The sequence below is a fragment of the Trachinotus anak genome, unplaced genomic scaffold (genome assembly GCF_046630095.1).
Source record: "Trachinotus anak isolate AG129_WGS33_773 ecotype Australia unplaced genomic scaffold, CSIRO_AGI_Tana_v1 ptg000002l, whole genome shotgun sequence".
Classification (NCBI taxonomy): domain Eukaryota; kingdom Metazoa; phylum Chordata; class Actinopteri; order Carangiformes; family Carangidae; genus Trachinotus; species Trachinotus anak.
In genome coordinates, this window is record NW_027273853.1 from 22,932,873 (window position 1) to 22,956,762 (window position 23,890).

At 40.6% G+C, this 23,890-nt stretch overlaps 1 protein-coding gene across 2 annotated transcripts in view; it reads right to left on the bottom strand.

Moving 5' to 3' along the window:
- Positions 1–2,717: 2,717 nt before the first annotated feature.
- Positions 2,718–23,890, bottom strand: part of galnt18a (UDP-N-acetyl-alpha-D-galactosamine:polypeptide N-acetylgalactosaminyltransferase 18a) — a 132,211-nt gene continuing 111,038 nt past the window's right edge. The window contains exons 10-11 of one of the 2 annotated variants that reach the window (XM_071506714.1): positions 15,269–15,433; positions 2,718–5,378 (exon numbers count right to left, since the gene is read on the bottom strand). In XM_071506714.1, coding sequence (XP_071362815.1) covers positions 5,232–5,378; positions 15,269–15,433 — 312 coding nt within the window. In that variant the 3' untranslated portion in view covers positions 2,718–5,231. Of the gene's footprint in view, positions 5,379–15,268; positions 15,437–23,890 lie in introns of both variants that reach the window. The other variant, XM_071506706.1, reaches the window with a different exon arrangement.

Genomic DNA, 23,890 nt, shown 5'->3' on the forward strand with positions numbered 1-23,890 from the left:
GAGGACAAACTGCACCAGGATGGCTTTTTTTTTTTTTTCTTTGGTCTGCAATGTTTTCCCCAGAGTTTCATACTAGAAAATTATTCTATTCCGGGAAACGTTAGGGGTAAAGGAGAGATTAAAACAGAGCTACAAGTCCTAAAGAGAATGTCCTGGTCAAGTCTCAAACTGATGAAGATAAATCCAAATCAAATCACATAAATCCTCAAAGCAAGAGTTCAGCTAAGTCCCAAGTATTTTAGGACAAGTCAAAGGCCGGTGGTTAAGTCTTGTCAATTATCAAGTTCATGATAGCAAGTATCAAGTCTCTTCAGAGCAGCTCTTGGGTCAAACTTTGCATAGACGAAAAGAGACAGTCACACGGGACATGTTTTGCCATTGTCATTTTTTACTGTTGGAACTTATAAATATCCAGTTTAAACACACTAGTAAAATAGCTTGGACATTTTCATGACTTGATAATATGAACAGCTTCCCAACAATTGAGATACGTTTAAAATTTCAGGATCTACAAACCTGAGCCACAAAAACAAAAGAAGATCAACAGAGAGACTGACAGATGCTACACAGTAGCCGATAGAGGACATTCAGTTCCCATCCTCCACAAGTTACCACTGCTTTATCACTGTTATTGGAACCACAGTGAGTCATGATCGAAAAAGAGAATTTTTGAATACATAATAGCCAGATTAATAATGGATTGGTTCATCCTGTTTTTTTTTGTTGCATTATTGATAGAGATTGTTGACAGCTGGGGTTTTGAATAACTGGGAGATTGATTGCACAGCAGTTATATTTAATAAAGCTTCGTGACAGTGTGTAACTTTTGGAGATCTGTAAATGGGGAGGAAATGATTTAGCAGTACTATATGCAAGTGTCAAATCAGCAAAAGTTAAATTTACTCGTACATAAAACATATGTCCTGACACTCCAGCACTTTCAATTTGCCCAGTCTGCATGCAGTTATACTGCATTTGTAGATCAAGAATATTTTAGAGTAAATAAAATCAAAGCTAGTTTATCTTTTGGGAAAAACGTCCTTCCCACTTTGAAATTCCACACGAATGTGCTGAAAAGCCAGACGCCTGTGTTTTCCACCAGCACTCAAACACACCATGGATTTGTGGATCAGAGACTGTGAAAGAGAGTCTCACAACTTCACACAGATTTAACCCAATCCACACATGTCCAATCTTCTGTGCACACACACTGAACAACCTGTAAATAAATGCAAATAAAACGTCACGCAAATATTTTCATTTATATCCACAGCAAGTTTTATAAAAGCAAATGTTATTCACGCCACGAACCAGAAGTTGTACATATGTAAAATACTGATGTATACTCAGTCACATTTGTTCAGAATGGTTGGTATTTGTTTGTGGATTGGATAACGTGTTTGCAGCTACCATAATTTACTTACAAATCTAATCAAATGCACTCAGTTTTTTTTTTTCCATTTTTAATTGGATCATGGTGGATCATGAAACACATGTGTCACCAATACTAATCCATTGTTTATCATAATCTCTCAACTCAATATAATTTTCTGACCTATAAGTGTTCCATCATGTGCTCACGAGTGAAGGACATATTCTGTGAGTCAGACTTATAACACAGCACACACACACAGAGACACACACACAGTCTGTAAACTGTGAAGAATGTTTATGACTGACAGTTTGGATGGTAATTTTACCATTTGCTTGTGTTTTCTGTTCCAAATAAGTTTGGCTTAATGTTTGTTTAAAACCTGGATGATCATCTAATGTCTCTCTCACTCTGCCCTGTTAGACTTTTCTTTAGAGATGTATTAACAGCCTTTTCTTTGCACTTAATACAGTCAGTCCAATACTATCATTGTTTTGGCATGTTTCCTGTTAGATAAGCTAGTAAGAGTGACTTCTCAGTGTTGCAGATGTCAATGTTAGTTCACACGAAATCTGAGGTACTGGTTGGTAGGAAACAGATCATGTTTTTCACATTGATCAAAAATGTTGATGAATGGTTAAAATTTCACAGTTTGTAAATTCAGTTCATGGACTTCCAACAAATTGTAACCTGTAAGTGTAGTCAGGTTCAACCATGCTTGTCACAATTATTCTGTTGCTGTGTTTGCTCTTTCAGGAAAAATAGCTGTGTAGGAAGATAGCATCTCCGTGCTGAATCCTACAAAACTCTGATTGGTTGACTATTTCAACTGGCAGAAACAGTTCAGAGGCTGGGAACCAGACTAGCTGTGTTCAAGACCTCAGCAATTAATTTGGTGAATACAGCTTTATTAATAGTTATTTATTGAAAAATAAGACAGAAGTTGTAATTAACTGGGACATTTCTAAGGTTGGTAATGTCTAAAGTTAATGAGATATACCCATACATATCCAATTTTAGTTTGTCCATCAGAATTCATACAATTGATTGGCTAATTTTACATGGAGCGATGAACACATTCAGGCTCATCAGTAGGACAAACAATGCCTGGCCTTCATTGTTTGTGTTTGAAACGACCTTTTCATAGCCATACTTCGTTGTAAACACGACTTAGATCATTAAAGACAAGGTAAAATGAAGTGAGTGGGGCACAGTGGGATACTGAAGACTTATATTAATGATAAACTAGTGCTGGTCCCCAGATACAGGCAAGAATGCTGCATTCCCTGGCTAATGATGTGGATGGGGGCAGTCTTAGGTCTTGACATTCAAAGGGAAGAGGCCATTGAAACAATAATACATTTTATTCATGAAGACGCTTTACATGGAACAAAAATACCAAATAATATAAAACATCAAACAGTAAATATCTGAACTTGAGTTTTTGCTCTGTTAAAGCTTCTGCACATTCACAGCACAGGTATTTTCAATTATTTTGCTGATTAGACATTTTCTCAGGACTGTGTGGGCATATGTAGATTTTGTAAAACTGACATTTTCCTATGTCAGTTTCATTATACCTATTATGGTAAGACAAGCTACAGCTTTGCTTCTTTTAGATATACAAGGGTTGGCAACCTGGTACAGTTCTGCCTAAACCTTATCATGAAAAGAGGTCATGATTGGCCAAAATAATTGAAAACACCTGTTTGGACTGACAGTATTTAAGGGTGAATTTTTCCTTTACCTCCTTATTTATCATATCACATCAAGATCTATTTGAACCAGCAGTCTTAACATCACTGTACTTCTGATTTGAGTTCACCTCTTAGAGAACATGGAGACCTTGCAGGGCCATCATTACGACTGAGGTCATGTCCTCTGTAATATTTCTGGGAGTTTATATGGTTTCATTTTGTATCGAGGAGTTTACATTCTATGATAACACACATATAACATGTGCTGATCCTTGACATTTTTTACACTACATACCTAAAGCTTTGACTGTTTTAGGCTAAAAACTCCAAATTAAATTTAAGGGATTTAGAAATCTCCATTGCTAGTACATAACCTACGGTGAAGATACAGCTTTGAAACAACATTTTGCAGGGTAAAAGTTATAGAAAATATAACTCAACTGTTCAATGAATACACAAACTCTGAAAATTTGTGGTTTATTTATATCCAGAAATATGTACAGAGTTTGGCTTGTGGCTAGTTCATGATTTCTTATTTAAGTCAAGTTTTACTGTGGGAATTTGAGCCTTTGACCATAGCATTTCTAAAATCCTGGTCACAGGTCCAACACCAACACTTTCCACATCACTTTCACTCTTCTTCCCAGGTCTTAAAATATACATTATTGCTGCATGAGCCAGAGTCGTGTTATGTGCTGGTGTTACAAGAGCTTGCAGGAAAATCTAAAATCTTTTTCCAAATGACTCTCCTGCTCTGTCTCTGAACCCACAAATATGGCGCCTGCCAGCATGATCGACGGCTCTGCCCCTGATGTAATTAATTAGAAAGCATACTGTGAGAAGGGATAGAGCTTCCATCATAATGCCACTTTAAATCACTCTGTGGTTATTCTCTGTCACTGTCTACACTGTCTCACTTTTTTGGGATCCTGAGGAAATCTACAGCATCTGTCCTGCCTGTGTCTGTCGTGTTTCCAGCCCAGTGTAGATGAAACACTGCCCACTTCTGAATGAGGGAAGCCTCAATGAAAGAAAACTTTAACCACCAAGTCTGAAATAAAAGCAAAAACCACCACTACACCGCCTAGCTACATCATTGATTCATTAACTGATAATAGCTAACTTACCTGCTCCTACTCAAGATGTGTGGCAGGCTTTAAATAATGTATGTGGGAGGCAAGAATTTATGTTAAACTAACTCAGTCGATACTCTTTGATAGTTTATTGTTCTGACTTAAAACCATGGTGAACAGATCAAGTACCTCTCCTCTGTATAACTGTGATTGTCAGTCATCTTTGAAAAGTGCTGTTTTCCAGGCTACTGTAGCTGTCCCAAAGTCCTTATAGCGTCTGTGGTCATATTTCACGTGGTTTCCATGGGAACACAGCCATCGAGGCTTCTGTTGTTTCAGCGAGGTGTTCGTCATACAGAAGTGGGCGGCGTTTCCTCCAAACTGGGTTGGAAAGATGATAGATGCATCGTGCCTACACTCTGAGTCAAATCGTGTGTAAGGATAAAAACTCAAAACCTGTCTCCTCTGTATAACTCGTCTAACAAATCAGCCAGGTGGGATTGTAAAGTTGTCGTGTGAATGTGCGCAGTCACTCACTTGATTTGTTACGATGATTGTGTGATGCCACTGAGGGAGTTCAGGCCCTCTCTTAAACTGCAAACAGGGACCCAGAATACATCACCAGTCCGCTGCTGCAATAAGCTCAAATGAGTTTATGAGCCCTGTCCCCTGGAACAAGTGACCTTAATTTTCATTTCTCTTGTGGAGTGGATAGTTTCAAGAGCCCTTGTTCCATCTTTGTGTCTCTTCTCTCAGGCCATTGGTATAAAATGGTTATTAGGTGACTGATGCTCCGTGTCTGATTGAAGCACATCCTTTGCTGTGCAGATTCTCATTAAAAATAGATCCAGTACCGAAGCCCATACCTTGGACACTTACTTCACTGCTTAGGTCAGCATGTTGGTCCATTTGTAACTGGACTCTAATTCTGTTTATGTGCACCAGAACTCTGTGATGGTCCATCTCACATCTGGGTCAGTCAGGTGTTTTTGGTTTGAAGCAGTGGAGTTCCTCGCTTGATCGTCCTGGTTTACTAAATTAGTAACATCACAACACATTTGTTCCAGTTGTCAAGCGGCGTCACTGTGTTCACTGTGGCAGGACAGTCAGTATGTTAGTGATGGTCCATTTCTGAGTGGTGCAGTCCTGAATGACCAGCTGGAAACTGAACTCTGACTGTTTGCTCTCCACCAGCTCCAGACAGCGCTGAGACTCTGTGTTCTGGATGGAGCCACCCTAAAATAAAAGGAGAAAGTAAGAGAAAGTGAGGGACACAGTATCCAAATAATAACGTCCAACACTGTTAATATGCCACTCCACTTGGTGTTGTCTCTCCTCAGCCAAATCCATTTTCCATGGTCACTTGAAAAAAAAAGTGGCTGTTTCTAAAGAGTATTTCAACACAATAATATGTGTTGAAAACATTCACACCCACATTTACAGAGACACTGTAAATGGAGAAATCTGTCAGTGGTGTAAATGTTAACAACTCCTCAAAAATGTAATGTAATATACCTGTCAGGGCTGTGAGGGTTACAGATATAAGTGTCTCTTTTCAGCCATTTATACAAAAGGAGAGTGAGAGGCCGGGTGGATATTTGCAGAGACAAGTGTGACTGAGCTAAAAAGGTGGTTCAATTTAACTTCAGCAGCTGAAAATCTGTTTTCGCCTCTAGTGGTTGAAGTTGAAGTTCTTGGATCAGGGTGTAATCAGATCTGCAATTGACTTTCAATCAGAAGAGGTCATTAAAATCATTTTTCCCCTCATCAATCTACACTCAATACTCAATTATAGAAAGTCCACCTGCGGATAAATTAACATGGCTATGATTTGAAAAGGCATACCTTGTCTATAAAGTCTCACAGATGACAATGTGTATCAGAGCAAAAACCAAGCCATGAAGGTTCACAAGAGCACAGTGACCTCCATATTTCTGAAATGGAAGAAGTTTGGAACAACCAGGACTCTTCTTAGAGCTGGCTGCCTGCCCAAAGCGAGCAATCAGGGGAAAAGGCTTCAGTAAGAGAGATGAACTCAGTAGTGTGTCTGGTTGAGCTCCACAGATCCAAGGCCAAAAGACTCACCTCAGCGAGAGACACATGAAAAAGCTGCTTGGAGTTTGCAAAGCAGCACCTAAAGGAGTCTCAGACAGTGAGAAACAAGATCATCTGATGAAACCAAGACTCAGCTGTTTGGCCTCAGTTCTGTCTGGAAGAAACCAGGCGCTGCTCATCACCTGCCCAGTACCATCCCAATGGTGAAGCATGGAGGTGGCAGCATCAGGCTGTGGGGGTGTTTTTCACCGGCAGGGACTGGGAGACTGGTCAGGGTTAAGGGAAAGCTGAACGGGGCAAAGTACAGATATCCTTAATGAAAACCTGATCCAGAGCGCTCAGGACCTCAGACTGGGGCAAAAGTTCACGATCCAACATGACCGTGAGTCAAAACACACAGTCAAGACAACGCAGGAGCGGCTTAGGAACAACTCTGTGAATACCATTCAGTGTCCCAGCCAGAGCCCGGACTTGAACCCAATTGAACTGTGGAGAGACCTGAAAATATCTATCCACCAACACTCACCATCCAACCTGACAGAGCTTGAGAGGATCTGCAGAGATGAATGGCAGAAAATCCCCAAATCCAGTTGTTCAAAGCTCGAAGACTCAAGGCTGTAATCACCGCCAACTGTACTGAGTTAAAGGGTCTGAATATTGATGTCAATGTTATATTTTCAGTCTTTTAAAAAATATTTTTTAATAAACTTCAAAAATTCTGGTTTTGCTTTGTCATTGTGAGGTATCAAGTGTAGACTGGTGAAGGAGAAAATGAATTAAATGATTTGAGCAAAAGGCTGCAACATAAAATGTGAAAAAGTCTGAATTCTTTCTAAATGTACTGTATACCAGGTATAACATTTTTATTCACTGGTATTTAGATATCTCTCTTATTCTCTCTCTGTGTCAAACTTGTGTACTTTAGGAAGGCTGTTTAGTTTTAAAATCAATATGCTCTACATCTCCCACAATAACACACACACACACACACACACACACATCAGTAGGAGCCTGAGAGGAGAACAGTGTGCATCGCCGTGTTTTAGTGTTTCTACACATGCTGAACTTTGCTGCTGTATGAGAATAGTTGACTTCTCTACCAAAACAATAAAAAAGAGTAAATCTGTGTACAACAGTAACATAATCACGCTCTCTTTGAAGCTTTCAGCCCCCTGAAATAAATCAATTCTCTCAGCTTGCTTGTCTGTGTGCACAGCTGCTTCTGCACTGAGCAGTTTGTGCACATATTGGCTGTCCTGTCACGATCTGCCCCCCTGTTCCCCTCGGCCCTTTTCACTGCTTCCAGGCCATGTTTCTCCCCTTATCTGCCTAAACCTATCTTCACCCACCAGATGTCCGAGGACTTTTCTCCCGGTTCCTGTTCACCTCTCTACCCCACCCATCCATTCACCTGTTCCCTCTTCTCATTAGCCCCTCACCGTCTGCTCCTCATTCCCCCAATCAGCCTTTCACTATTTATCCTTTGCTTTTCTAGTTGGTTACATTCCCTGTGTGAAGACTCCTACCTTCTTGCCTCCTTCCTTTCTACTCACCTTCCTGGTTATCCACTCATCTGCCTGTAGGCTAAACTATCTTCACTGCATCAGCCTGCCTTGATGTGACATGTCCGACTTCACACTCACACATACAGCACAAGCACTCATGTGTAGGTGTTCCTAAAACAGGTGTAAAAAATACAGTATGTACTTTTCTGCTCCATGTTGACGTGATTGCATTTCTGCAGATTTGTCAGCTGCTGGAAGGAGATATTAGAAGATAGTAAATTGTGGCCATAAAGGGCTGAACATGGTCAGTAACAATACTCAGACAGGCTGTGGTATTCAAACCACGATTGGTCTCAAGGAGCCCAAAGTGTGCCAGGAAAAACCTTTTTGAACAACATTACCCCCCCACCACCAGCCTGGACTGTTGACACAGGGCAGGTTGTTTTCATGGATTCATGCTGTTGGTGCCAAATTCTGACCCGACCATCTGCTGCCTCAGCAGAAATCCACATTCATCAGACCAGACTAACAATCAGGCCGCGGTCAAAGTCACTAAGATCACATTATTTCCTCCAGTCTGATGTTTGATGTGAACATTAACTGAAGCTCCTGACCTCTATCGGCATGACTGTATACATTACGCTGCTGCCTCATTATCAGCTAATTGGATCACTGCATGAATAAGTAGGTGTATACAGTAGGTTTTCCTAATGAAGTGGTTAGAGTGTGTACACACATACATAATCAGACTCACACACACACACACACACACACACACACACACACACACACACACACACACACACACACTCATAAGTCCCTTTACCAGCCTGTCGAAGGCGGGAATGTTGCACCTTTTAGTCCACCTCACTGCTCTGTATAAAAGGTATAAATGCAAATTGGTTGGGGGGGGTTATTGTTGTTCTGTCTTTATACCAGCAGCAGAGATGGTCATAGAGGGAGATCGATGTCTGTATAAAAGGGAGACCTGGTTCTGCGGGACAGATGGCGACACTGTTGTGTTACACATCTCAGCTCTGATTCTTGAAGGCCAGCATGCGATCTGAAACCACACACTGGGGCAACATAATGCCGGCCTTGTGTGGTTCGGTATAAAGGAGCAAAGCCGGCATAATGAGGGGTCTTCTTAACGGCGATATAGCAGGATCTGTTTTTAAAAGAGGCAACAGGGAGATGAGAGTCACAGAATCTGTCTGAGATTCACATATTGGATTTACAGCAGTTAACGTCCATTGACATTGATCCCAGGCTAATCAGTGAAATACAACCATGCTGGGTGAGGATCTGAGTTAAATCCAATTTGATTTGTGATGATCCACCAGCTGAACCCCCTTCGCAGAGCTTAAGTCTATTAAAAAATGCTTTTTTGTGAACCCAAGCAAGAAGTAAATCAGCTTTTCAGACCACTTTGAAAAGATCTATCTAAATGGGGTGTCAGCTATTTAAACCTTCCTGTTTATTAAACTGAAATAATAATTTTGTTGTGGTCTGTTGCACATTTGCTGCTCGCAATTCTTTTAGCATTCGCATCTATGTATATTACGTCTTTGTTGTCTCGTGTCTGGGGTCAAAATATTTTGTCAGACTCCACATTAGTGTATGGGGTTTCTAAAACACAGTTAGGCAAATGATTTTGTTGCTGGCATAACTTATAGCAACAGTTTCATAACCTAGGGGCTTATGCAATTTAGAAAATATCATCCTTAAAGGACAGTATCACCCTTGTTAGTAGTGAAAGTCAGAAATTTTAGACCCTGGAAAAGCACGAGACACTGGATATAACATCAACTTAGATGTAAGGTTTTCTAGTTATAAAACAGATTCACCAGTCAGTGTGTCAAATACTGACTGCAGTATGTTTTATATGAACTCCGGTTACACAAAACCTTTAGACTTTAAAGTGATAGTCGGGTTGTTTGACGTGGCCTGTAGTAGATTGGGGTTAGGCCCCTTCCTTTGGAACAAAATTAAACTATTGCATTCCTGCGCACAAGTGCACTTACCCTTCGCTCTTTCTGACTCTTTCTGAGTCATCCTAGTTTTATATCAGTGTTGTGCTCACAGATTGTTACACTGACCCATTTACGTTTGTTTACATTAATCTCCTGAGGGCCCCGTGTCTTTATATATGTGGGGAGGGGCAACGGCTTAACAGGAGGGACTCACATGCACAACATGCATGCGTTGGGACCGGGCACCAAAACAAAGAACAGAGAAGCCCAGACATAGAGGGGCTGTGACATCGTTCTCTGCTCAGGATGCCATTACTCCACTATATCTTTACATAGAAAATTGTTGTTGCTGCTAATTAATTGTTTAAAATCTCATTTACAGGCCCTTAAATGTTAGTAGTCTGTTAATGGGACATTATGTCATAATCATAATGGGGCTGCAGTGGCCTCCAGTCCACATGTCAAAGAGTCTTTGGGCGAGATACTGAACCTCAAAATTTCCCCGATGTATCACTGGTGTGTGAGTGTGTGATAGAGTAGTTCTGTATAGAAAAATAGCTGTGTGTTTGTGAGTGAATGTGGAATGTAGTGTAAAGTGCTTTGGATGGTCAGTGAGGCAAGAAAAGTGCTATGTAAATGCAGTACTCTGATGGCTCTTACAGTATATGATGTGGTACAGGTAGACTCAAGATCCATTAAAGTAATCAGTGATATTTCTTGCCTCCCACACTGAAACCCAGTCAGTTGGCTTTCTCACAGTGTGCGACCTCTCAAGTGACTTCCTGCAGCTGTACTTAAAAGTCTGCTCTCTACCTCTTGAGTGTACAGCTCAGACTAAGCAAACTGAAGCTACACACACACACACACACACACACACACACACATTCTCATTCCTACAATCCTTTACACACATACATATACACGTATGCCCACGTATATACACACACAGACAAATATTGGACATTTCTCCAACACCTTGTCCTCAATTCAACAGTGAGCCTGCCTGTTATTCTGCAGGGTGCACCGTCGGGCTGCACTATTGATTCCCTGCTATTAAGGCGGGAACACTCGTTAATCAGTTGGTCAGACAGCCAGTCAGCCAGAAAGCTGCCAGACAGCCAGTCAGCTGGTTGGCTGGCAAGTCAGGCAATCTGTCAGCCCGATGCCCAATCATGGAGTCGTTCATCTCAAAGGATGTGGTGAGTGAAAAGCACCGCGTGAAGACAAAGAACTTAGAGCATGGGATCACCAACCATGAAATGCTTGTGCAAATGCAATTTATGCAGGAAACGAGCATGACAGACGAGCAGGGCTCATAAACATCACAGCACTCTCTCATCGGTTTTTAGTTACCATTTAATAGCAACACTGTTTCAGAAGATGAAGATGTCGACACTATGGTCCAACCATTTAACGCTCACTCTGAGCTGGCTCCTAAATACAGGAGGACCTCCTCCATGGATAAATGACACCATCTGGAGTTTTAGACAAAAATGCAGCTTAACCCCACCCACATCATGACTCACGAGACCCTAAAGATTCACATGATGACTGGGTGGGTCAATGACTCACACGTGACATTAACCACTGTCAAGGTGTTAACAGTCCCACAAGAGGTTAAATGCCTGGAACTCCCCAGCAGTCAGTTAGCTGCAGACAATCCAGACTAAAGCACTGAAACTGGCACACACACACTCCAAATCTACATCACTAATCTGTCCATACACACCATAACAAGCATCCAAACTGTAAGACAAAGACATCAAGCAACAGCAGTAAAATACCAGAGGACGGAGTCAAACAACACTGCTTTCCAGGAAACTATAAAGGAAGCAAAACTAACCCCCTGTCATTCATGCAAATTCCCTTTGCCTTCGTAAAGCTCTTAGAAATGCCAGGACCTGGGCGACTGAGAATCTTCCCAGACATGTACATCATTGACAAAACAACTATTTGCAACCATTGCTCCTCTCCTTGCTGCTTTAAATATTCCTCCCTATAACTTTTTTTTTATTTAAAACTTTAAAGATAACATGTATCAATACACCTGTGCTCTCTGTGCTGTGTTCAACTGCACTGGGAAAAAAAACAGCCCTGTTAAATAAACTCTTAGAAAAGTTAAATGGCAAACTTTGAGAAATCATACATAAGGTTGGAAATTCGAGGTTTATTCTGCTGGGAATGCAGCTTCAAAGATGTGACGCAGCAGCTGTCAAAGCAGTTTGTTCTTTCTAAATATTTAAACCCTGGAAAGTTTTTCCGTGTTACACTACAGAAGCAGAAAGTAATATTTGCAGTCCATAAATACACAAATAACTCCAATTTGATGGTAAACTCAGATGCTGCCTTCCAATTAAAAGCTTCTAAAATGCTATTGATTTAAGCCACAGCTGTATTTGTGGAGTGTAAAGAAAACATGAGCTGGCATTTGCAGTATTAACATCCTCTGCTCATCTGGGAGCAGTTACAAGTTACTGATCAAAATGAACTGAACACGGTCCGACATCAGTGAAGCTACACCCAGATCTTTCATAGATAATGTGGCATGAATATCAACTAATTGTCTACATGGTGCATGGGAAAAAAAAATTAATACAACAATATTTATTTATAAGTACATATTTATAAGCAGTGCTGCCCTTCAATCTCAGTTCTCACCATGAAGGACTGCTGTTACTCTACGTCTCAACTTTGATCGCACCAGCAACACCCTCCGACCTTTGTCTTGCATTCTCAAGTGGATCTAATGAACAGTGCCTCTGCATTTGCAAAATAAGACTTTTTATTGGGCCAACTTAAGGCAAGGAGCGGGCGTGAAGGCACAAATAAAAGCAGACCAATAAAATAAAGAGCCGACGTAAGAGAATCCGACTTTACAGCAAAACTCTACTTGCTATAGAAGAAAATACCACCCGCTCCCGGGCAGATTTTGTGAGGCAAATTTTTCTCTCTATTGATGGCTGTTCCCTGAGGGTCAAGCTCAGTTCAATATTAAAAAGATCGTCTTATCAATAATTCAAAAATACTGACTGCCCACTTCACAGGAAACGCTGCCTCCCTCTCTCTCTCTCTCTCTCTCTCCTTCTTGTTTGCTTCACTTCTCTCCAAAGCTGCCTCGCCCTGAAAATGCTTCCTTTCTCCTCACTCCTCCCTCTTATTCTCTCACCCTGCCTTTCTTCAGCTCTCATCTCTTTCGTCCTTCAGCCTGCATCTCTGCACCTTTCATCTTTGTCTACTGTTTATCTACCTGAATGTTTCTTTCTTCTACCTCCTCCATCTATTATTTTTCCACACAGGGAAGATGTGAAAAACCATGGAGCTGTGTGCTGGCTTCCCAACCTACACTCTTTATCACTCTTCCTACACCAACATCCTCAGTGCTAAGGACGATAAATGCTTCAACACAAAATACAAACTCAGACATCTGTGGTTAGTAAGTCAGTAACAAAATCTCTGTGAGAATTTCCGCTTCTTTCCAATAGAATCCGATTTTTCTTTTCTCTTCCTCATTGATCCACATAATTGATTGTGTTTGGATAATATTTGGTTGGTTGGCTGCCAGTGGTGTCTGCTTAGGAAACCATCACCCTCCTGCTGTAGGCTAACAATGTCAGCAGCCCTCTGGGCACAGACTCTGCATTTCTGCTGCAATTATTGTTCTGCTTATAACTATTTCTCTGGCATTTGATTAAAATTCAAAATCATCTTCTTAATTAAATTTAGAAAATTATCATAATCAGTAATGAATGCAACGGCTAATCAGCATTAGTGTGCCGTGTTTGAGGCTGGTAACAGGGTTGATGATAACATGGTTGACGTTACACCTCCTCCAACCTGAACAGCCATACAGGTTGTTTGTTCCAACCCTCTGATACGACCCATAGTGTCCCCTGAAGTAGTGGGCCTATGGCAGGAGGCAGGTTACCATGGTTACAATAACAAACCCGCAGAGTGTACCAACAGTGGTGTGCCGTGCTTACAATAATAAATGGTCACGGCTTGGATCACGGTTTGCGTTAAAAAAAGAAGCCGCCTTCCTGAAGAGCAGATGATTTCTGTTGTCATGGTTACAATAATAACAATGTGGTTAATAAAAAACAGTCCTAGATAATCGAAACAACATAAACTGCTACTTTCACACGGGAATCAAACACCGGTCTCCTGTGTGAAATTCCTGTGTTTTGTTGACCCATCGATCCACCTGAACCTCCTCCTGATGAGGACTTTGCCGCTCCTTATACTACATCATCACACGCCAAATTACCATGGTCACTAAATGTCGCCTAACAACAAAACGTATCCATGGGTCATAATAACCTGCTGCACAGATGACGTATGGGCTCAGTTTTTACTGGAGGACAGTCTCGGGTAGGGTGGCCACCCGTCCTGTATAATATGGGATTGTCCTGTATTTGAAAATAAAGAGATGCACGTTGAATCAATATGTGCGCCCGTTATTTCTTCAAGTAGAAGGTAGCAACCCTTGTCTCAGTTGACGGTTAGCATGAAAATGATGATACAGCTGTCCATGTGGTGATGCACATTTGAAGGTGTGTGTTCTTTTATCTGTTTGATCACGTTTCACTTTTAATAACATTTTTCATTATATTTCAGTGACAGGGAACAGGGTTGGCATAAGAGATGTGATCAAATGCTAAACTCCTTCCCTCTTGAGTCCGTCACACAGCCAACATTTAGTTTTCTCTGTTAGAAAAGCCTGTAGTTTAATCTCAGGCCTTATTTGACTTCTCCACCAAACTTTTGACTGGAGTTCTCTTCTCTGCGAAGTGCCTAATGGGCTTCATCCCTTTGACTTCTGACATAAGTTAGATGTGTGATTTCTGATTCCAGTTGGTGCTAATTAGAGGCAGATTCCCCTGCCAGTGTGCCCGGTAGCTTCTGACACTGAGGAAACTGGAGAGTTGAAATGTGGGGAGATATTGTTCTCTGAGGGAGAGGAAGGGCCTGAATGTTATTTAAATTTAATATTTAAATAAGCTACTTATTCAATATGATGTCTCGAACAAAAACTGTGCACACACTCACACACTAACACACAGAGGAAAGTGCAAATGCACACACACAAAGGCCAGAGATGCCAGGGGCGTGAATACAGTAATGTCTTCTTCATTTTAATTAGCCAGCTCCCTCCACTTATCTGTCACATTTAAGAAATCATTAAAAGTGTGAAGATTAAAAATGAGACAGAGGGTTGTTAAAAGTCAGAAACTGTGGATGTGTGAAAGCTCATTATCCAACCCAAGTGGATGTGCTTTTAAAAATGCCTATCGCATATAATAATGGAAGAGTGATCCATTCTTTGACAAAGCCAGAGGAGGTACCTCTTACAGTCAGAAATAAAGTGGAGAGGAAAAAGCGTGAAGCCCACTCAGTTATTTAAAAGCACATTTAAAGAAAAGAAACTGCAGGAGTTGCAGCTACATACAAATGTCAATTGACGAACCAGTGAGATCAAAACAGCGTTTATACAGAGAACCTGAAATGGGTAAAACGTGGACACAGCTTTGTTGTGTCTTCCTTTAACATTTAGCGTCGTTCTGCAACAGTACGTCCACAGCTGTGTGTGGTCTACCTGAGTGAACGCCCAGGTGAGCTTCATGTGCTTGGTGGATGCGTAGCTGCACTCCAGGAGCCTGGGTCTGCTGTTCACATCCACGAGACACTTGTTATCGTCGTCGTCGATCGTCGGGCTCAGCACCCCCAGGTGGAGCTGCTGGGAGCTGGTGTAGTACACGTTCTGCTGGGAAACAGAGACAGGGGAGAGAGACTTTTTAACACAGGTTTAATAATGGGCTTAAGTAGCTCCACTCAACCTGAGGAACCTCCTCAGCTGTGGAACACCATCATTACCTGGTAATAGCCAGTCTGCTCCTGTCAGTCTTCAGTGTGTGTAATTCAATTCATAAAACAAGGTGTGTTTTTAGCCTCTTCGAAAAAGAGATCTCATGATATTGCCGTTAAGAAGACCCCTCGTTATTCCGCCTTGTTGACACTGAACCAAACGAAGCCGGCATAATGTTGCCTCAGTGTGTGATTTTAGACAGCATGCCGGGAATCAGATTTTATACAGATGTCGATCCAGCTCTGTGACTACCTGAGATGCACCATTATCATATACCTCAGACTTAACACACGCACACTTCAATCCAACCTTGTCCCATTTTCTAGTTGCAGTATCAAATGACTTCTGATACTTTATACAGTAATGAATCAGTACAGGTTGTAAATTGAAAGCATTGTACTGGTAGGTTGCATGTTGCATCATAATCCTTTTTATTTTAGGTTTTGTGTATTTGTACTGCACAGTCTATTTTATTTTACTATTATCTATGTAGTAAATTATAATAGCACTTTTTTAGGAGCACCACACTAATACTGGGTAGTTCCTCCCTTTGCTCTAAAACAGCCTCAGTTCTTCACATCATAGATTCCACAAGATGTTGGAAACTTTCCTTTGAGCTTCTGCTCCATGTCGATATGACTGCATCGCATCATTTCTGCAGATTTGTCAGCTGCACATTCATGGTGCCAATCTGTCATAAACATAAGGTAGCTGTCATAAACAGATGCACATGGTCAGCGACAATACAATCAGTTGGTATTAAGGGACACCCCAACACTGCAGGCATGCTTGTTTCATTTAGCACCATTAGCTGGAACTATATATGTCTATCAAGTATCTTGACCAAAACTGAGTGAACAGATATTGCTGCATTTTATAACTATGCACCTTTGCAAATGTAGTCTATAGTCACAGTGGGTTTGGTTTTTAGGCAATTTTTTTGTTGGGTGTACTTTCTTTACCCTTACCTGTAAAATTTGCCACATCTCTACACAACATTCTCACTTATAATGTTGTGAGAAATAAACAAGCCCCCTGTAGCTGATCTAATTAAAAAGAAAAACACAAGGTAAGAGGAAAAGTAGGAGGAAATATTCAGCTCGCGAGAGATGTAGGAGGGAGACAGAGGTCAGGGATGGAAAAGCAGATGCTAGCTAAATATTAGTGGAGGAAATTTTGCATACCTGAAAAAAAATAACATAAACAAATCAAATGGTAATGAATGCAAATGTTGGCCCAGTTTTGAAGCCTGCAAAAATTTCTAGTTAGGTGAATCAAACACACCTTAAGTAGCTTGAAAATTCACAACGTAAAGTGAGACATGCATTTCCCTGAGTCTGACGGAAGAGAAAAAGATGAGACAAAGAATCACAGACAACCTGACGTGAGTGAAGCCAATGAGAAGGGATCAAGGATCGAAATGAAATCAAAACAAGCATAAAAAGTTGAGATCAAGGCGTAACAGATGTGTAAGCACAGAAGCAACTCTGCTCAGAACAAATGGAAACGCTGGCTGTGAGTGTGGGCTCTTTCCACGGGAGTGTGTGGAAGCTCTGAGGAGGTAATTGATGAGAATGATGATTGTCTTGCAGGAACAGGACATTTCTAGATAGGGGCTATTATCACACAGGGACGCAGCCACGTAGCTTTTAAGCTGCTGTTTAAAAACATCTCAAGACAGACAACACTGGAGACTGATGTGTGCATGCCTGTGCATAAGTGTTTTAATGCGAATGCTTCTGAGTGAGCAATCCGTTTTTCTGTGTATGTGCATGTGCGCTAATACGAGTGATTAAGCTTGCATCTGTCAATAGATCGGTGCTCAGCTCCCAACAGAGGGCTTAATGCTATCTCCTCTCCTGTCACGGCTTCTTAAAACCTCTAATAGAAGGATTAGCACAGTGCCGCGCTAGACAGACAGCAATCTCTCCTGAGAGATGTACACATTAATAAGTGTGGACAAAAAAAAAAAAAAAAAAAAAGCCTGTAAGCTAGGATGATTTTCTGTTTTTTAATGTCACCTTTCAGCAGATGACATTTTTATCTGAGCAATAATCTTGTTGTGGTTTAGTGATATTTTAGATGTAAAAACAAAAGTAGTTCACTGTCAACATACAGTACTGCACCAGGTGTATGTTGTATGAATAATGCTTAAGTTCAGAGTTTTTTTTAATGGAGCATCATAGTTATACTATCTGCAGCAGCTTTTGTGTAAACAAGACTAAGTTCAGAGGCCCCTGAAAGCCGTACCATTCATTACATTTATAACAAACAAGATATTGAGAAGTTTTCTATTCATAAAGTCCTTGGAGATTCACCTTCTGAATGTGTAAGGAAATTGCAATGGATTGTGCTGGTGTTCTGACTGCCTGATTTTGATATTGGAAAATGGAAAATTTGGCCTGAAGGTGGTCATAATTGAAAGGTCAGGAGGCTGCAAAAACTGTCGTTCCATGAAAAATGGGAACATCTGTCATTTCAACAAGTGTCCAGAAATGTGTGTTTATGTTCAAGAGACGAGGTCCTCTAACAGCCATAGTAATTATATAGCGACTACTAAACTTGAATCAAAATGTACACTTATTGAAAATTGGTGCACCACCTCAAACTGAAGGAAAACAGACAAACCATATTAATCAGTAAACTCTGGGATCTCTGTCTCTGCTTTGAAGGACACACACAAGACCAGGACTTGGCAAGTGAAAACATTTGGTATTACTATACATAAGGGAATTACTAATGAACACATAACAAAGAGGCTGGAATCAAATAAATGAGTAAAGTTGATCTTTGAATAGTCTGGTTACCAGAGAACAGCAGGATGCTATAATCTACTTCTCTAGAGGTCTTATTGAACCCCTTTAAGTTGGACTTGTCTTGGTAATGATATAAGTAGCCTTGAGTAGATTTCAGGTTTCTGAGAAGTGGTCTTGAAGCAGAGAGTTGGCTGCTCCAACGTCACCATTTTGGCAGTCTCTGACTCCGCCTACTTCCCGGCTAATCCAAAAATGGGTGGGGTGTGTGCCAAGACTTTGGTGGATGCCGATTCGTGGTAAACTCAATTATGCAGAACCTTAATGAAATAAAAACAGGTGAATTATAATAATATAAAATTCACCCCTGTAGAGTTGTCATGAAGGAGGAAATTAGCTAAAGCCACCAAAACCATTTTTTGTATCATTCATACTATAAAAACTGTAGTGATCCCAGACTCTGGGAGGGCCCAGGCAAAGAATTTCATCAAAGAATGCTACAATTCACAGATGTTCCCTGAAAGCCTCACAGGTAGGGAATGAGTAGATGCTAGCTACAGCAACATCATCATGGGACCCAGCAGTGCACTGTCTAGTGTCTTTATAAGAGGTTTAAGGGGGTTTATTGTTGTTATTGCAAAACATGTCAATATGAGGGGGCGTCAGGGGCCCCCTTTCCTCTTGGGGGCCCCAAGCATTTGTTTGCAAGACAACTTTAATCATAGTTATCTTAAGCCAAACAATGATCTTTTCCTAATCTGAGCCAAAAACCTAATCAAACCTTAACCATAGTACAGATCATAATTAGATCGTAAAACAGTTTTGGAAAGCACAGATTAATTCTGTCATCCTAACGATAAGAGTGTCAGAGCAGAAAACTTAAAAGTTTAAGAAATTAAAAGTGACATATGCTGTGTAACTTGGAGCATTGTGATGATCATATATCAAGCTTGTTTTCAGAGGGCCGGTTTTCTTGATTTATTGTGATAATTTCACTTTAAAAATGGTCATTAAAAAACCCTGTGAACTCAAATTTTCTATCTATTTTTTAAATTAGTCTTTCAAAAATAATCACACAGTTGACCCCTGAGCTACGACACACAAACTCATTTGTTTGCTACCTTTTTTTCTTCTTTTTTTCCTGTTTTCAGTATGAATGTAACTTTGTTCTCCCAGTGAGCTTATTACTGACAGCAAGCAATGCAGTCAGCCAGGCTAATCACTGGTGTTTCCCTCAGCCATCTGGTCTGGTGGCGAGAAGACAACACAAACACACACGGCACAGCACACACAACAGCTGCAAAGCCGTCTCAGTACATAATGAAAAGGATCATCCAGACGAGTGGAGCAGACAGAGGAGGAGCGTTTAAGACAGAGAGCACACAATGAGGTTAACTCCAGAAAAGCTGATATTTATAGGTACAGGACTAAAAGACACACACACACACACACACACACACACACACACACACACACACACACACACACACACACACACAGAGGGAGCTCATTATCACACTGTACACTGATCAGATTGGTCTTGTTTTAAGGCTCACAAACATAACAGTTATGAAAATGGATTACTTCAGTGCAACTACAACTGTAACAATTTCTCCAATTTGTAACCACCGTCTGTAAATGAGTCGAGAAATGAACCGAAAGGCTCTTCTATACTTGTGACACAAATTTTAGTTTAAGATTCTGGTTGGCAGTGTTTGATCCCATAGGAAGGTTGTGAATGTATTTCTCCCAAACACACACACACACACACACACACGTACATAATACATTCCCTAGCCCCTTACCCTAACCTTAACCATCACAACTGAATGCCTAACCCTAACACTGACCCTAACCTTAACCTAAACCTAATTCTGACCATAACTAAAACCAGGTCTTTAACCCTCAAAATGTGATTTGAAGGTGTCTCAAAAAGTGAGGACCGGCCAAAATGTCCTCACTTTCCCAAAATGTCCTCACTCTGTAAAATACTTTTTTGGTCCTTACTATGTAGCAAGTACAAGTACACACACACACACACACACACACACACACACACACACACACACAGTCTTTGTCAAGAGTTTTTAAAGTCTGGTAATTGGTTTGAGTTTTCTTTGTATCAAACTGACTCCCTGGTGAAATAATTCTATTTTTAATCATTAATACACAACCAACTTTTCCAAAAATGATAAATCAATGTCTTCTAAATTCTCTTTAGTAAGAAAAATCGCTATCGGAGGAAAGCTTTTACCCTTTCCCAAGGGACAAGGCTGTGTTTCAAAGCTTAATCTTTGATTTCACTAGTTCTGCTACTTGGTTTCTCTTTATCAAGGCCTGGCTGTTTTTTTTTATTATTTCCCAGCCTTTAACAAACATCACATTCTGCTACAAGATTTCCTGCCACTTGTTCATTTCTGACTGAACTTACAAGTTCAATATCCTGGTAAATTTGCTTTGTAGACACCCACGCATCCACCACACACACACACACACACACACACACACACACACACACACCTACACACACAAAGTCATACCAATGAATGCACCTCTATATTTGTGAGAACACTTATTCACTACATTTAATCCATGACTCTCATATTTAACAGCTTATTAGCATGACAAGCTTTAACCTTAAAATCCAAAAATAGCCTCATGAAGAAGTGAGTGTCCTCGCTTTGCAAAAGAAGTCACAGAGGTCCTCACAAAGCATAGAAATAAGAGACTCACACACACACACGCGGTCATGAATTCTGCCCAGGTAAGTAGCCTCAAAGGGCTAATTTTCAAACTTTATCGATCCAGCCACAAACCAATCTTCTCAGTAAGGCTTGCCCGTATTGAGGCACAGATCAAATTTCTATTACCTGATTAATTTCCACTTGAATTACTCATCATTCTGTTGAATAGATATTGTTTTCTACACCTCCAGCACTGGCCAGAAATAAGCCCCTGATTCAACACCCTCTGTGACGCCCCGCTTGGTCTCGTTGTAGTTATTCTCTGTTTTATTTTGTAACCACATACCTCATGTGTCTATGGTCATTCTGCCTGCTGCCTTTCTGTTTTTTTTTTTTTTTGTTCCCACCAGTTTATTGTGTTGTCCCGTGTCTTGTTAGCCAATCACTCCTCTGTGTATAGTCTGGCCTCTCCACTGTTCAGTTGCCACACTGTGCTCATACCACCTTTTCGTCAAGCTTTCCAGCCATTCCTGTTATTAGTGTGTATTCCTCAGCCTCATGTGTGACATTTTTCCTGTTTGCTATGCTGACTGACATCCCATGTGTGTCTCCTATGTGGCATTATCTAAAGTGTCTTAGCACAAATTTACAGGCAAGGACAGGAGGTTTATTTGTGTAGCACCTTTCAACAATGAGGCAATAATAAGTGCTGCAAGTTTCCTGCTTTATTTAGCATCATGAACCATGATGAAAACACTGTTTAAGCTCCTTCAGTTGTTATCAACATAAATGGAAAAATAATAGCATGAGAGCAGTTAAGCAGTTTGTGTGTACATTAAATCTGTGCAGGTGATGGTGGAGGTCAGAGAAGCGTTGAACTGGCAGGTGTTTAACAGCTGAGAGTGCACTTCGTATTAAACAATATTTCCAGTTGGTTGGTTTAGCATGGATGTAGCTAACAAGCTAGCAAGCAGGCTTTAAGCACAATTACACATTTTGCAGAAGGAAATCTAATTTTAGTAGAAAGGTTTCCAAAATCAGATTTCACCTGTGACCTCACTGAGGTTACCTGGGGTCATGACCTCCAGGCTGGAAACCACTGGGTTACACCTCCTCTTAAATGTTAATGCATCTGAAATAATAATCCAACAATTTAAATAAAATAATATAACACTGTGATAGGAGCCATTCTGCACAATGAGTGCTTTTACTTTAAATGCAAGGAAAATATATAGTACTAATAATACTCATGTACTTTTATTTGAGTAATGATTTGAATGCAGGGCTATTAATTGTAATGGAGGATTTTTACATTGCTGAATTGCAATTTTAACTTCAGTAAAGTAACTAACAGCAGGTATCTGATATTTAACTACGTCTCCCACTAGACTTTTTAATACATATAATATGTGCTTTGTCAAAATTCCACTTGCAACCTAAAACCTTTAGTGTTTTGCAACTATGCTGACACATTTGCAGAATTCTGGACACCAAGTGGGAGATCAGACCTTCTTTACAGTAAAGCTGATGTGACACGAAGTTGACAGCTGTCGTCATTTACAGTCACACGTAAAAGAAGAGTGTGTGCGTGTGTGTGTGTGGGGTGGGGGGAGGGTGGGGTGGTCTCTCTGTCTTTCTCTCTCTGCCTTGCTCTCCCCATCTCATCCTCTGCTGCATCCCTACCTCTGTGTCAAGTGGCTGAAAAGGAAATTGAGGAACGCTCTGCATCGTTGACATTCAACAGTTCATCAGGTATTCAGAGCCATATCCATTCATTCTGTTGGACACACACAGGAATGAAGTGATGCAGCTCAGAAGGAAGAGGACTCAGGGGCAATCTAAAGGATCGGATGATCGAGAATAAAAAGGATCTGAAAGGGAAATAAGAGGGACTTGGGGGAATAACATTACAAAAGACACTCCGCATGAATAAGGAATAAAGAATGAAAGGCGATAAAGGCACGATAGAAGACCAGAGGAATACTTGAGTCTTTGATGTTGGCTATGAAATGGTTCTTGCTGCTTTTTTCTCTGCATCCTAAGGCTGCTTATTGTTGATGTCTCTTAATCATAGCATCCTTTTGGCATTCACCAGTAAGCCCAAGATCAGTCTAGTATAGTACTATAGCAGTTTTGATGGCTGGAAATAGCTTTGGTATTGTTTTTCCTTGTCACTCTGCATAAGTCTTGTCATTGAGGCCTGAAATTTCATTAGGCTAATGGAAGGAATGACCGTTATGTGTGAATATGTGAGAACATCCATTAACAGCAAAGATTATAGATTTATCCATTAAGATTCTCTAATCCCTCTCTGATTACTGCAGCAAGTACAGGATAGATAATAACTTCTGTTTCATTTCATGTGTAATGTCTGTATGCACCTCTGAGTCTAAAAGCCCAAATATCTGGAGTCTATAAGGTGATTAGTCTCCCTTGCTGATTCTGTGTGGTGAAATGATATTCTGCTACAATCTTGATTTATCCTAGTAAAGTCCCACAAATACCCCTGTTATATTGAGAGATGTTACAGTGCAGTGGGTAAATTATGGCTTGCTAGAAGTCATTTTTATTTTTGCTAAGATGGAATTCCTCCTTTAATATGGACAAATTATCTCTTCATTTGCTTGAGTTTTTTTAAGACGCAACCTTTCAGATTCATAAAGGCCAAATGAATAATAGTGCATCATTCCGAGAGGAGGGGAAATATAACTGGTCCACAGGCGGCGGAGAACAGCTTATTGGAAGAACCATGACATTTCCTGGTGACCTGAGTTTAAATTTTGACCTGCACCGTTAACAGTCAACTTAACCAGCAATTATATAACAAGTAGGAATGAGTTGACGGACCTCTTGCATCACTTGCCCTATGTATAACTACCTCGCTGAACTGCTGTGGCCTGCAGCGTGTGTCAACA